Consider the following 13,480-nt stretch of genomic DNA (forward strand, 5'->3'; position numbering starts at 1 on the left):
AGAATCTGAATCGGCACTCGAAAGTCCACACGGGGGAGAAACCATTTAGCTGTTCAGTTTGTGGGAAAGAATTCGCAAGAAATGCACATTTGGTGCGACACTCGACCGTCCACGGGGTGAAAACATTTCCTTGAAGCCTTTGTGATAAAAGATTCACTCAGTTTGCTTCTCTTAAACATTCGTTGTGTTGATGAGAGCAGCAGAAGGAAGTGGGCTTCACATCGGCCTTAGACGCTCGATTTTAGTAAAAATAGATGGAAGAAATCCTCAGGCAGAGCGTCAGAGGAGGAGACGGACAGATACAAATTACTTATATAAAATATATATATGACGTGTTTGGATTCAGGAGGACGACTGACAAACTTTGTAAAAGTTGTTTAAGCTGTTCCATGTGTTGTTGGGCTGTTGATGTACTTACATGTACTGTTCGTGATGGTCAGCTGAAGTTCACTTTTATTTTCTGATTTCTTTTTATAAGTAAGAAGTAATTATATTTCATTTACTTGCAGATTGACCTCAAGTTGTATTGTTGATGTATTTTCTACTATTTGTTTCTTGTTGGTCCTTTTGTTCTTTGTTGTCACAATGTAAAATTGTATTATTTATTGATTAGGTATAAAAACACTGTATTTTTACTTTATATACTTAATGTAGTTTTTCCCGTGGTCTCGCAATGAATGAATGATGTTCCACTGTTACAGGAGCTACAGATCTTTTACTTAAGTTAAAGTGTTTTGCTGAGAAATGGTAGAAAAAATCTAAAACAATAAACTGTTACATAAATCACCATCCTGAATTTCCTTCATCTTGTATCAAGATTCTTTTGAGTAAAGCAGATTGTTATGTGTTACTTGACATAACTGTATTAATATATTTCTAAAATATTAGTGATGCATTCTCCTGGGCCAGGTGAGCCACGCTGACACCATGTTGAGATCAGCAGTAACTTATTCTCTGTTATCACGTTGAAGGATTGTTGATCTCTTCCTGATGTGAACTCTTATCATTGTTTGTAATCTGACCAATGAATGAGGTTCTTCTGAGCTCAGAGGACACAAAACTGAGAGAGGAACAAGATTACTGATTCATTTAAAGCTTACAGGACTGTTTTTTCATCAGAGTCTGAAAAATGACTCGTGTCACACTCAGAATTTGAATCATGAGTTCCAAAAACATTTGGAAAGTCTTGAAGAGCCACAAGATTAAACTGTTTTATCCTCACTCAAGTTAGCCAGTTGCTAAACCGGAAGTTAGCCTGCTCGCTGGGCGGAAGTGGCGAGTGCGCACGCTCTAAGGGCCGGAAAACACGAAAGATCCTGGAAATTTTGTCATCAAAACGCTGCTGAGCTGCTTTCATATGAATGAACACGCTGTGTCCAGATGTGATATAACGTCCTTTGTTTATCACGTACGTCACATACAATCACAGTGAACCACCGGAAACTGTTACATATTGATAAACTCCATTGAAACTTTACGTGTTTCCCCCGGTCTCATTTCCAAAAGGAAGTTAGCGTGGCTTGCTGCTTTTAGAACATAGACGGAGGAAGTTCGTCAGAGCAGCTGACAGTTGCATCCAAATGTCCAAACAGACTCTGTGTCGTTCACTTCATTTGAACATTTGTTACGGCCTCCAAACAATTAAATAGATTAATCAGTGGCTCAAATTGGAGACCTCAACATAAAAGAAGGACATCAGTTTTCCCACAAGGAAATAAACATTCTTTAATGAAACCATAACTGAAATGCAATATAAATACTTTACCAAATAAAGAAGTCAGCAAACCAAAAGGGACCTGGAAATGCTGGTCAAACTCAGCAAAATGGAGGGGGGAACAGGCCGCCCCCTATAGGGACGTCGAAGCTGGCCCCTGCCTGACAAAACCAAATTATAAACTAAAAACTAATCAGAAAAGTATGTCCCCCCCCCTCCAGTAAAGCTGTCCCCCCCTAGAATAATTTTAGACACAATTAATATTTTTTGAACAATGCAGTAGCATTTATTGATATCACAATGTAAGCGGTGCTCATTATAATCGCGCAATAATGTGCTATTTACATCTTTAAAGATTTAGTCCCCCCCCATTCCCAAATGGTTGAGTCCACCCCACACTGTTTCCAACGGGCGGAGCTAGCAGCTGCAGCAGCGTGTGGGCGGAGCCTGCTACTCACACCGTGCTTCGTGGGGTAAGAGGTGTGTATACCACACAGACATAGTTACAGAAGTTACAACAACACATCCCATTTACAAAAAGCGCCAGGTCCAGGCTGTCTGCAACATTTATCCTGCATTGTTCAAAAGCCTACTCAATTACGAGTGCTGTTAAGCTACAGATAGTGATAGTCACAGACAGAGAGGAGAGGACAGGACAGGACAAGAGCAGTAATAATCATTCTTGTCATTCTAAAAGACTGTCTGGATATAAATGTCAGAATCAGATATTACTGACATTTTAGATTTACTTACAGGAAGGTTGTATCCAGTTATCCAGAGTTACTTGTCTTAACTCTCTATCTGTAAAACTGTTTTACAGATAGAGAGTTAGAATACATACAGTTTTGTGGCATAGTTGTCAGATGTTTATTGACAACACAATAAATATATAGTTTTATGTTGGATTATTCTTGAAGGTATTTCCTTTAGTTTTGGGATTGTTTGGAGCTTTACCTCTTGTAAAGATATTTAATGGACTGTGGTGGAAGTTAGAACAGTGAACAAAGATATTATGTCAGATGTGTTCACATAAAGTGTATTATTGCCACCTTCCACCATTGTTTTGTATTGCTGGGTGAATAAACAAGAACTTGTATACAGGTAGGGTAAGGACTAATACAGTATAATGCAATTATTGTAATTATCATCACTTTTGGTAAAATGTTTTAAAACATTTGATTTGAACATGCTGACAGTGCAAGAGTGCAACACTGAGAGAGAGAACAGCATAATCTGATATCTTTCATCTGGAAAAAGGCAGTTATCTGATTATGAGAAATCTGATAAACAAACTCAGATGTTTGCCTGATAATTAGTTATTCATTTCATGTGTACATGTTAATTTGATTTCAATCGTTGTGTTTTAAAACTAGACATGTGCAGAAAACGGCAGCTCAAGCTGAAGCCTGTTTCCCTGAATTTAGACCCGCCCACAAGCTCCTCGATTGGCTTTGCCGTTTCTTGTGTGATTGGCCGTCCCCGATGTCACTCCATCTTGCTTGCACACCGGTCTGCTAGTTGCCCAGGAGTCCTCATTAATCAGCCACTGTAAATTGGTCGTTTGTTCTGCCTGGGTCACATCAGCTAGAAGGATTGTGATATCAGAGGTTTCATTTACATTAACGTTTGAATTTTCATCTGCATATTTTACGAGGAACTTTTAAATTTCAAGTCTTACTTTTTATTGTTTTGCTGCACCGGAGCCATGGCGATCATCAATGTGATACTGACTAACAGAAAGCAGCACAATACATGAAAAAGACGAAGAAGAAAAACATGCAGCGTCTTCTTCCTTGATTCAAAATGTATTTGGAGCCAAAAATATACAAAAAATATGAAAATATACACCTGCACCCGGCGTTTAAAGGGGACCCTGCGGTTAACTGAAACCTGGCTATTATTTGGTAATTTATGGTACTCAAAGAAATGCATTACACCTGTCGTGCAACACCTTCACTGGCTCCCAATAAAGCAGCATATCCACTTCAAGATCCTCCTCATCAGTTGCAAAGCTCTCAATAATCTTGTAAAGTGTCTTTGAGTTTTATTGAAAGTGCAGATAAATAAAATGTAATATTATTATTAGTAGTAGTAGTGGTGGTAGTATAACTGTAGAGCCTCTACAATGCAAATATTTAAAAAAAGCTTATGTTTAATGTAGGGCTGTCAAAGTTAATGCGTTAGTCGCGCGTTAACCCCCCCCCCCCCCCCCCCGCCTCTGAAATCAAAATTTCGTCCTTGGTCCCCCCCAACTATGAAATGGGATTTTCGCCCCTGTCTCCAGCAGCTGAACTTGCTGGTTTATAACAGGCTGGTAATTGGGCGGTAGCGATTTTGGATCTGCTGCAGGTGTGTCAGCCTGATGAGGAAGGAAAGATATTGAGGTTTAGGCACAGCACAGTGGTTGAATGAATGTCTGAGTGAATGGGTGAGGTGAGTGATGTCATGACCACACGCAACAACATCTGAATTATCTCCTGGTGTCCGACGAGCCCGAAGAAGTTAAGAAACTAAGTTGGTTAGTTTGCAGGAAATAGACGGAGCCGAGCGGACTGTAAACACAGCGCACATCAGAGTGAGCAGACAGTTTTTAACGGAGTGTTCGTGTGAGTCAGTAAAAATGTCTAAAGTCCAAACGCTGAGAGTTTTTATGAAGCAGCGACTAACTGCGGCTGCTGAAGAGATATTCGAGCTGATTGAAAGAACGATAGCAGAGTACGAGGAGGAACTGTGTCGACAACGGAAACTACTGGACGCTGTTCTCCAGCCTCAGGTCCAGTTACACAGAACAGGTCGGTTCTGTTTACTTCTTCTTCTCACTTTATACTTTACACAGGTAAACCAAACTCCATTAAAAAAAAACTGCTGTTTTAAGGTCAGGCCTTATTTTTTCACAATAAAACTGTAGTTACATTTACATTTACCTCGAGTTTGATAAACACACAAACATTTTAGAAAAACACACAAATGTTCCAAATAATTTTCAATACAGTTTTATTTAGCTGTCACCAAACAGACATCATAGTGCTCGGTGATATGGACTAAAAATGTAATCACTCCAAACTCGATTATGATTTTAATTTTTTGTTTCTCAAAAGCACTTTACAAAGGAAAAAAGAAATAATTTAAAGTATTGCTTTTTTAAAAAAAAAAAATGCTTTTATTGTAAAAAAAAAAAAAAAAATGCCGTGCCATTTTAAACAGTGCACCTTCAAACTCACTTGGAAAAAAAAGTGTCCCTTTTTGATAAAATGCTTTTTTTATGTCAGATTGTTTGCTGTTATAAAAACAGATCAGTTTCCATATTGGTATTGATAAAGTGTTAACATAACTTTCATCAAATACTTTTTTTTTTTGCAACAGGTGGTTGTTGTTCACAAACAGTATTTTGTATCCCTGCAGATATGTAAACTAAATTAAACATCTGCATGCTGCACATTAAACATGACATGTTGTAGATGTTCAGGACATCAGCTGTCTGCTTCCTCTGGTTCGAGGCCCCATCGTGGCTTCGGAGAACAAACCTGGGGTCGAAAGTTTTCAGCATGTGGATGAAACTCCTGCTTTTCCACTGTATATACGGGCACCATTTCTTTAACGATATGCAACGTGACTGAATCTGTAACAGCTCCACGAGACGCTTTCTTCTCATACGGGACACAATGCCTTTAATTGCAACAGTCTTTGAACAAACTCTGCAGCGGACAGTGGTTTGTTCGCAGTCTTACGCTACAAAACCAAGCTACTAACAAGACAGTGCCTTCTTAGGAACAAACTCTTGGCTTGCTGACATGTTGTTGTGTTTGTTTCTCTGTGAAAAGTCAGTGCGGGAGCCCATGGGGAGCAGTGACGGAGCAAATTAAAGAGAAAATCTATTTTTATTTATTAAATTGTCCTAAACCACAAACTCAAATGAATTGATTTTACCGATTCATCGCCCAGCCCAAAAACATCAAGATTGAAATGCCGGCACGTGTAGCAGTATGCAGAGTCTTTGGATTGAGAGTTTTCAAGCCATTTGTGAAATAGTTCCACTCTTTAATAAAGCACCGTCTTCTGTCCCCCTGAAAAGTCCTGGTGAAAACATTCAGGTGTGGCTGTTTTGGCCCCCCTGCTCTTGTCTGAGATAGATCTAGGATACAAGAGGATAAAACACTTGTGATTTTAAAGAACTGGCCTATAAACTTGTCTATTCAGACTATTCTTGGCCTCAACTCCAGCAGGGGTTGTAGCTGATTCTGTGGTCTGTCCAGGGACCATGGTCTCTGGCACGGACCAGTGGTCACTACCACTAGGGGCGCTAGAGACACTGGTCGCGACCAGCTCCTCAGTGATCTGCCCTGTGGTTTCTTTAGTCTATGAAGCGCTTTTAGTATTTTCTCCCCTTTCCAGTCGTTTTGGCAGCACTGTTAGCTGGAAAAATGTCAGAGATCATAATCTTTTGTCTGTGAAATACAATTTATCAGGATTATTATGATTAATATTGTTATTATGAAGATCCGTGTGGTCATGACCAGTTGCTCTGTGGCACGGACCAGTGATCACTACCACTAGGGGCGCTAGAGACACTGGTCTGTCTTGTGCTACTTGTCATCTGCCTGTTGTCTTACTGAGTGGCCTTTGGAGGAGTTATTGTACATTTAATACACCTTCTCCCTTTTCTCATGGTGTTGGCAACACTGTGCTGAATAAATGTAAAAATAAATAAATACAAATAATTATCTTTTGTCAGTCAAATATTATTGATCTTTACTATTAATGGAAATCAGAATAGAATAGAACAGAAAAACTTTATTTTCCGCAAGGGGAAATTTGCCTTGGGCACAGTGCTACAATTTGTTGCTTCACAGAAACGAGCATACCTCAACAACAGATACACATTAAAAAAATAAAAATAAAATCAACATTAAAACATCTCAAAACTTCAGTCCGTTTGATTTGCACTTTGGCACACGGAGTCTTCTTCCTGATGGCAGAGTAACAATGATTAAATTATTATCATTAGTCGTAGTTGTATGAGTGGAACTATCGATTATGCAGGTCCGTGTCTTCCTGACTGGTTTAAACTTTACCAATGTGTTGCATTTAAAAAGCTTGTCACATTACCCTTTGTATCAAATCTTGCTCTAGAAACTAATGTCAGATAAATGTAGTGGAGGAAAAAATGTCAAACATCAAATGGAAATACAAAATGTATAAGTTTAATCAAAAATTCAGCTTAAGTATTCTACAGTAGAGTAACAAAAGTAAAAGTCAAATCTTCTTGATTGATCCAGCACCTGATCACTCGACGATTGTTCGAAGGATTTTCTCTGCATAAAATCTGGAAAAACCCTCTAATCTCACCAGGATGTCAATTGTATCCTGCATAAAAGAAAACCTTTTAGTAGGAAAAAAATAAATCATATTTATTTATTATACATTTGGTGCTTGTATGTAATGGCATTTCAGTTTTCAGACACACAAGATGGCTCAAATCTAAAAAGAGTCTGATCACGTAAGCATATCTCGACGAATAACAGTGAAAACTTGATAACTTAATACATAAATCTAAGATTACCTAGACAGATCTTCGGAATGTGCCTGTGAATCCAAGGAATCAAAGCGAATATCGTAGTGACCAGAGGAGCACCGTTTGCGGACAGTGAGCACTGATGGCGCAAAGACTCATGGGAGTGAATTCTCAAGTGTTGATGAGACTGTTGTTGTTGTGATGTGTTTCTGTTTGATGCTTCCTGTACATGTTCTGACGTGCACCATGCCCGAGTATGATTAGGCGGTTGATCATTTTTATCAAATGTTTGAATGCTAAAATGGCTTAAATGGATCCTTGCACTTTGTTGTGTCAGTGGTAGATAACGGCACAAATATTTAAATACTTAATTGCGAGACTTTGATCTGCTCGGGTTTACTATGATATCTGGACCATATCTGCTTTTCGCGGATTTAGAATGAACATATGGTATATGATCATCAATACGAGCACATCTGGCATCAAAATTCGGCATTTCTCCTGATTTGTCATGAACTGAATCACCAACTGTTTCCTTCATTTCATTGGTTTAAAGGTAGGGGTGAGCAATACTGCCAATTTTGGCATCTATCCGATACCAAGTAATTACAGGGCCAGGATTGCTGATACTGATATATTAGCATATGTTTTTAAGTGTCTGAATAAATCACTATGCTAAAATTACATCTGTGACCACCAAATACACTTTGAAAAACAACATTAATTAATGCTGGAAATAACTTTCACTTCTAGAAATCACTACCTGTGAAGTGAACAGAGTGGAGTGAGGGAGGTGGAGAGGAGCGCCCCTTAGTAGTATACTTGAAGTTCATTTTATTAAGTATGCTTGAGTATAAGTATAGCAAGTATACTATGGACTATGTACTTGTAGCATACTAGAAAGTATACTGATTTAATACTTCTTCAGACTAAATTGGAACATTTTAAGCATATAAAAGTATACTTTAAGTATACTTTATAAGGTCATTTTAAGTTTACAGAAGTACACTTTCAAGTATACATCAAGTACACTCATCTATATACTACTAGTGTACTAAGTATATACTTCTAGTCCACATTTTAGTTTATTAACATGTGAGTTTATAACAAGGGTAATAACTCAAAGCAAATGTGTGTAGTGAAAAAATTTTTTCAGCTAAATTAAATGTAGCACAACTCAATAACTCAACCTTTTTCTGTACTTGCATCAAAATATTGTAAGTATTTGCACTTATAATGTGGCAAGCTCTAGCAAGAGATTCACCATTTATTACAACACATGCCCACAGTTTAACAAACGGGAAGTCTCTCCCGGAAAACACCCCTTCACTCACTGTGCCAACATTTTTATCATCTTTTGTTAATTCGACACAATTTAACCACAAAGCAAGGATGTGAATTAACCCGCAACCGTTTTACACATCATCTTATTCACAAACACATTCAGGAACCATAATTACACCAACAACAACAGAACACCCAAGAGTATTTGCGCCACAGTTCACAGTATACTAAAGTACAAGTATAAGCTTTAGTATTAAAGTATAAGTGTAAGTCTAAGTATTAATATACTTAGTCTTAGACTTTTCTTTATACTTTTCAGTATAAGCCAAGTATACTTCACTATACTTGAGTATATAAAATGTAGTATATAAAAAGTACACTTCAAGTATACTGCCTCAGTTTTAGTTTAAAATAAGTATATTTGTTCTACACTTGAATAAACTACTTTTGCTAAGGGGCTGCACATAAGGACCGAAAGAGACGCTGTGATCACACAAACTCATTGAAGGAATACGAGTGATTTGCTGAATTTATAGAAGAGGAACTACAACAAAAATCCAACTGAAAATTGATCTTCAATTCTCTTCCAAAGTTTCTAAGTGGTCCTGATTGATTGTTGATGGAAGACACGGAACTGCATAATCCGAAGTACTACTCATACAACTACGACTAATGTTAATCATTTTATCATTGTAATAAAGATTTCTATTAATAATAGTGATCAATAACATTGGATAGACAAACGATTATGGCTTCTCACATTTAGGCTATTCTGCTAACACAGTGAGAAAAGGGAAAAGTTGTATTAAATATAAATGCAAACAAACAAACATTCTACAGATCACTCAACTAGTCCAAACAGAACAGAGCAGCTGGTCCCACAGTGTTTTTAGCGCCCCGAGTGGTAGTGACCACTGGTCCGTGCCAAAGACCAGCTGGTCCTGACCACACGGATAATAACAATATTAATTACAATAATTCTGATATAGTGTATTTCATAGACAAAAGATTATGATCTCTGACATTTATCCAGCTAACAGTGCTGCTAAAATGACTGGAAAGGGGAGAAAATACTAAAGCCGCTTCACAGACCACAGAAACCACAGGGCAGATCAGAGGAGCGGGTCAGGACCAGTATCTTCAGCGCCCCTAGTGGTAGTTACCAGCTGGTACGTGCCACAAAGCAACTGGTCATGACCACTGATGAGCTGGTTGCGACCAGTGTCTCTAGCGCCCCTAGTGGTAGTGATCACTGGTTGGTGCGAGAGACCATGGTCCCTGGACAGACCACAGAATCAGCTACAACCCCCTCTCCTCAACTACTGACAGAGGTGAATCATAAAGGTTTTATATAATAACCATGAAATTTCCTCACTCCCTCTAAACTTTTTATTAAAAAAGAGATTTATTAAAATGATTTTACCCTGTGGCCATCATTATCATGGGCACACAGATAAATTCACCTGTTGGTCCAGGGACAGGTTGAGTGGCTGTAATGTGGCTTATTTTCAATTTAATTAAACTTGTGTGCTCTGGCACCCAAGCTGCACTGTGTCTTCTGCTTCTTGCGCTGATTTTCTGTCAGACTGCACACCTTTCAGCACATCACCGCCCCCACAGGTGGAGATTTAAATTGCACAGCAATTACACAGCTTCTAATCATGTGCATTACTGACCAAACAAACAGTCAACAGAGTCATCCTGTACTATGATGCAGACAGACTGTGTATTACATTTGTTTGACCTTGTAAAATCCTACAGCTGTGCTCTGCAAGTTAAAATGTGCAAGTTATAGCTTGTAATGGTTTTGGTTTGTTGCACATCTTTGACGAACATTGCCAAGTTTCCTCAGTGTCTCTCGTATGTTCACGACAAACTTCAACCCAAACCAGAGGAAAATTAGCTCAGAGGGCCAAACTTAAATACTCAAACATTTGGAGTACAGCTGCGTTAAGATAAAGTGACATTTAGTGTTGGTTCAGTGAGCACTACAAAATATGCTCAAGATCATCAATAATTAATCGGATGAAATATTTTGGTTTGATCTTGTCCTACTTTCCAACATGTCATGCAAAATGTCTCCACACATTTTGGAAAGTAGCGGTGCTGGTGGTTGAAATGTTAACAGGAAATCTTTCTTCTCCACAGACGTCCAGCAGCTGTTGTATAAAGAAGAGGATCCTCCTGAGCAGCAGGAGAGGAGCACCAGTCTGGACCAGGAGGACCCACCAGAGCTGCCACACATTAAAGAGGACCAGGAGGAACTCTGGACCCGTCAGGAGGGAGAGCAGCTACCTGGAATGGAGGAGGCTGATATCAAGTGCACACTCACTCCTGTCACTGTGAAGAGTGGAGAAGATGATGAAGAGGAACCTCAGTCCTCACAGCTTCATCAAAGACAGACTGAACAGATGGAGACAGAAGCTGATGGAGAGGACTGTGGAGGACCAGAACCAGACAGGAACTTTAATTCAGTTAGTCATTTACAACCAGTTACTGATGATGAGACATCACACTGCTCTGAACCCGAGATTGCTGACAAGGACTCTGAACCCGAGATTGAAGATAACGCCTCTGAACCTGAGACTGATGACAGCAGTGATTGGGAGACCAGGAAACCTCAGGTCCATTTAGAGGAACAAGGTTCCAACTGCTCAGTTTGCAAAGAAACTTTTCCAAGCAGATCTCAGGTTGTGAAGCACATGAGAACCCACAAGAGGGAGAAACGATTCAGGTGCTCAGTTTGCGGTAGAACATTTTTACAAAGGGGACATGTGACTCGACACCTGGTTGTCCACACGGGGAAGAAACCATTCAGTTGTTCTGTCTGTAATACGAAATTCACACAAAAGTCGTATTTGAATGTACACTTAAAACTGCGTGCACAAGGAAAACCGTACACATGCTCAATTTGTCAATCAAGTTTCTATTTCAGAAGCAATCTGAAAAAGCACATGAGCATCCACAGTGAAGAGAAACCGTTCAGTTGTTCAGTTTGTGGCAAGAGATTCACACAAAAGCAGCATCTGAATCGGCACTCGATAGTCCACATGGGGGAGAAACCATTCAGTTGTTCAGTTTGTGGAAAAGGATTTAGAGCCAAGCACTATCTAAAATCACACATGACTGTTCACACAGAGGAAAAACCCCTCAGTTGTTCAGTTTGTGGAAAGAGATTCACACGAAAGCAGAATCTGAATCGGCATGCGATAGTCCACATGGGGGAGAAACCATTCAGTTGTTCAGTTTGTGGTAAAGGATTTAGAGCCAAGCACTATCTAAAATCACACATGACTGTTCACACAGAGGAAAAACCTTTCAGTTGTTCAGTTTGTGGCAAGAGATTTTCACGAAAGCAGCATCTGAATCGGCACTCGAATGTCCACATGAGGGGACAAACCATTTAACTGTTCAGTTTGTGGGAAAGGATTCGCAAGAAACGCACATCTGATGCGACACTCGACCGTCCACAGGGTGAAAACATTTCCTTTAAGATTTTGTGATAAAAGATTCACTCAGTTTGCTTCTCTCAAACATTCAGTGTGTTGATGAGAGCAGCAGAAGCAACTGGGCTTCACATCGGCCTTAGACTCTCAGTTCTAGTAAAAATGGATGGAAGAAAACCTCAGGCAGAGCGTCAGAGGAGGAGACGGACAGATACAAGTTTCTAATATAAAAGATATACAAAGTGTTTGGATTCAGGAGGACGACTGACAAACTTTGTAAAAGTTGTTTAAGCTGTTCCATGTGTGGTTGGGCTGTTGATGTACTTACATTTCCTGTTGGTGATGGTCAGCTGAAGTTGACTTTTGTCTCTGATTTCTTTAAGAAGAAATGATATTTAATTTACTTGCAGATTTACCGCAGATTTCATTGTTGATGTATTTTCTACTATTTGTTTCCTGTTGGTCCTTTTGTTCTTTGTTGCCATGATGTAAACTTTTATGATTCATCAATTAGGTACAAAAACACTATTTTATACTCTATATATTTAATTTAGTTTTTCCTGTGGTCTTGCAATGACATGAATGATGTTCCAGTGTTACAGGAGCTACATATATTTTACTTTATTTAAAGTACTTTGATGAGAAATGGTAGAAAACAATCCAAAAGAATAAACTGTTACATAAATCACCATCCTGAATTTCCTCCATCTTGTATCAAAATTCTTTTGAGTAAAGCAGATTGTAATGTGTTATGTGACATAACTAGGGTTGCCAACCGTCCCTTGAAAAACGGAATCGTCCCGTATTTATAAACAAGGTTAAGTGTCCCTTATTGAGCTTAAAAGGGAAGCACTTTGTCCCGTATTTCCATGAGAATCAAAATGGTCTTTAAAATGTCAATGGAATCAATGAATGACGGCGTTTTATATGAAAATATTCGGTAATCTTACTGCCAGCCCTCTCCTGCTCTGTGACCAATGAGCTGACAGCACATTCACACACAAGAATAACAATGCAGAATCCAGCTCTTGTCATTGGTCGAGGTACTGTTGCTTGCAAGAAGATACCGGAAGACAATTGACTGAGGCAAATGGAAAAACAATCCAGCATGTCTAATAACGACACGGGTTCACAGGACACTGCAGACGGTACGCCTTCCACCACGAGCAGTAACGTTACTCCCCCGAGGAAAAAAAAGAAAAGGCTGTAAAAATACAGACTCGAATGGGAAAAAGAAAACGTGGCTGGAAAAAGTGCACATAATGTCTACCGGCGCACTTTTTCTGTAGCCCATGGTGAACTGTTTGACGTTAAACAGCTTCTAGTGGTCGACACGTTATTTGGGAGTTGGCAACTCTAGATATAACTGTATTAATATATTACTGAAATATGATTAGTGATGCATTGTCCTGAGCAAGGAGAGCCACGCTGACACCATATACCATCATCAGCAGTAAATTATTCTCTGTTATCACGTTGAAGGATTGTTGATCTCTTCTTGATGTGAACTCTCATCATTGTTTG

General features: G+C 39.1%; 1 protein-coding gene across 1 annotated transcript; it reads left to right on the forward strand.

The window, feature by feature from the left end:
- The first annotated feature begins 10,715 nt into the window (after positions 1–10,715).
- LOC115578283 (gastrula zinc finger protein XlCGF8.2DB-like) lies at positions 10,716–12,607 on the forward strand. Its single transcript, XM_030411179.1, has one exon. It carries the CDS (start codon positions 10,811–10,813, stop codon positions 11,915–11,917), a length of 1,107 nt encoding a protein of 368 aa, XP_030267039.1. The 5' UTR covers positions 10,716–10,810; the 3' UTR covers positions 11,918–12,607.
- The last annotated feature ends 873 nt before the right edge of the window (positions 12,608–13,480 follow it).

Source organism: Sparus aurata, unplaced genomic scaffold (assembly GCF_900880675.1).
Source record: "Sparus aurata unplaced genomic scaffold, fSpaAur1.1, whole genome shotgun sequence".
NCBI classification, from domain to species: Eukaryota; Metazoa; Chordata; class Actinopteri; order Spariformes; family Sparidae; genus Sparus; species Sparus aurata.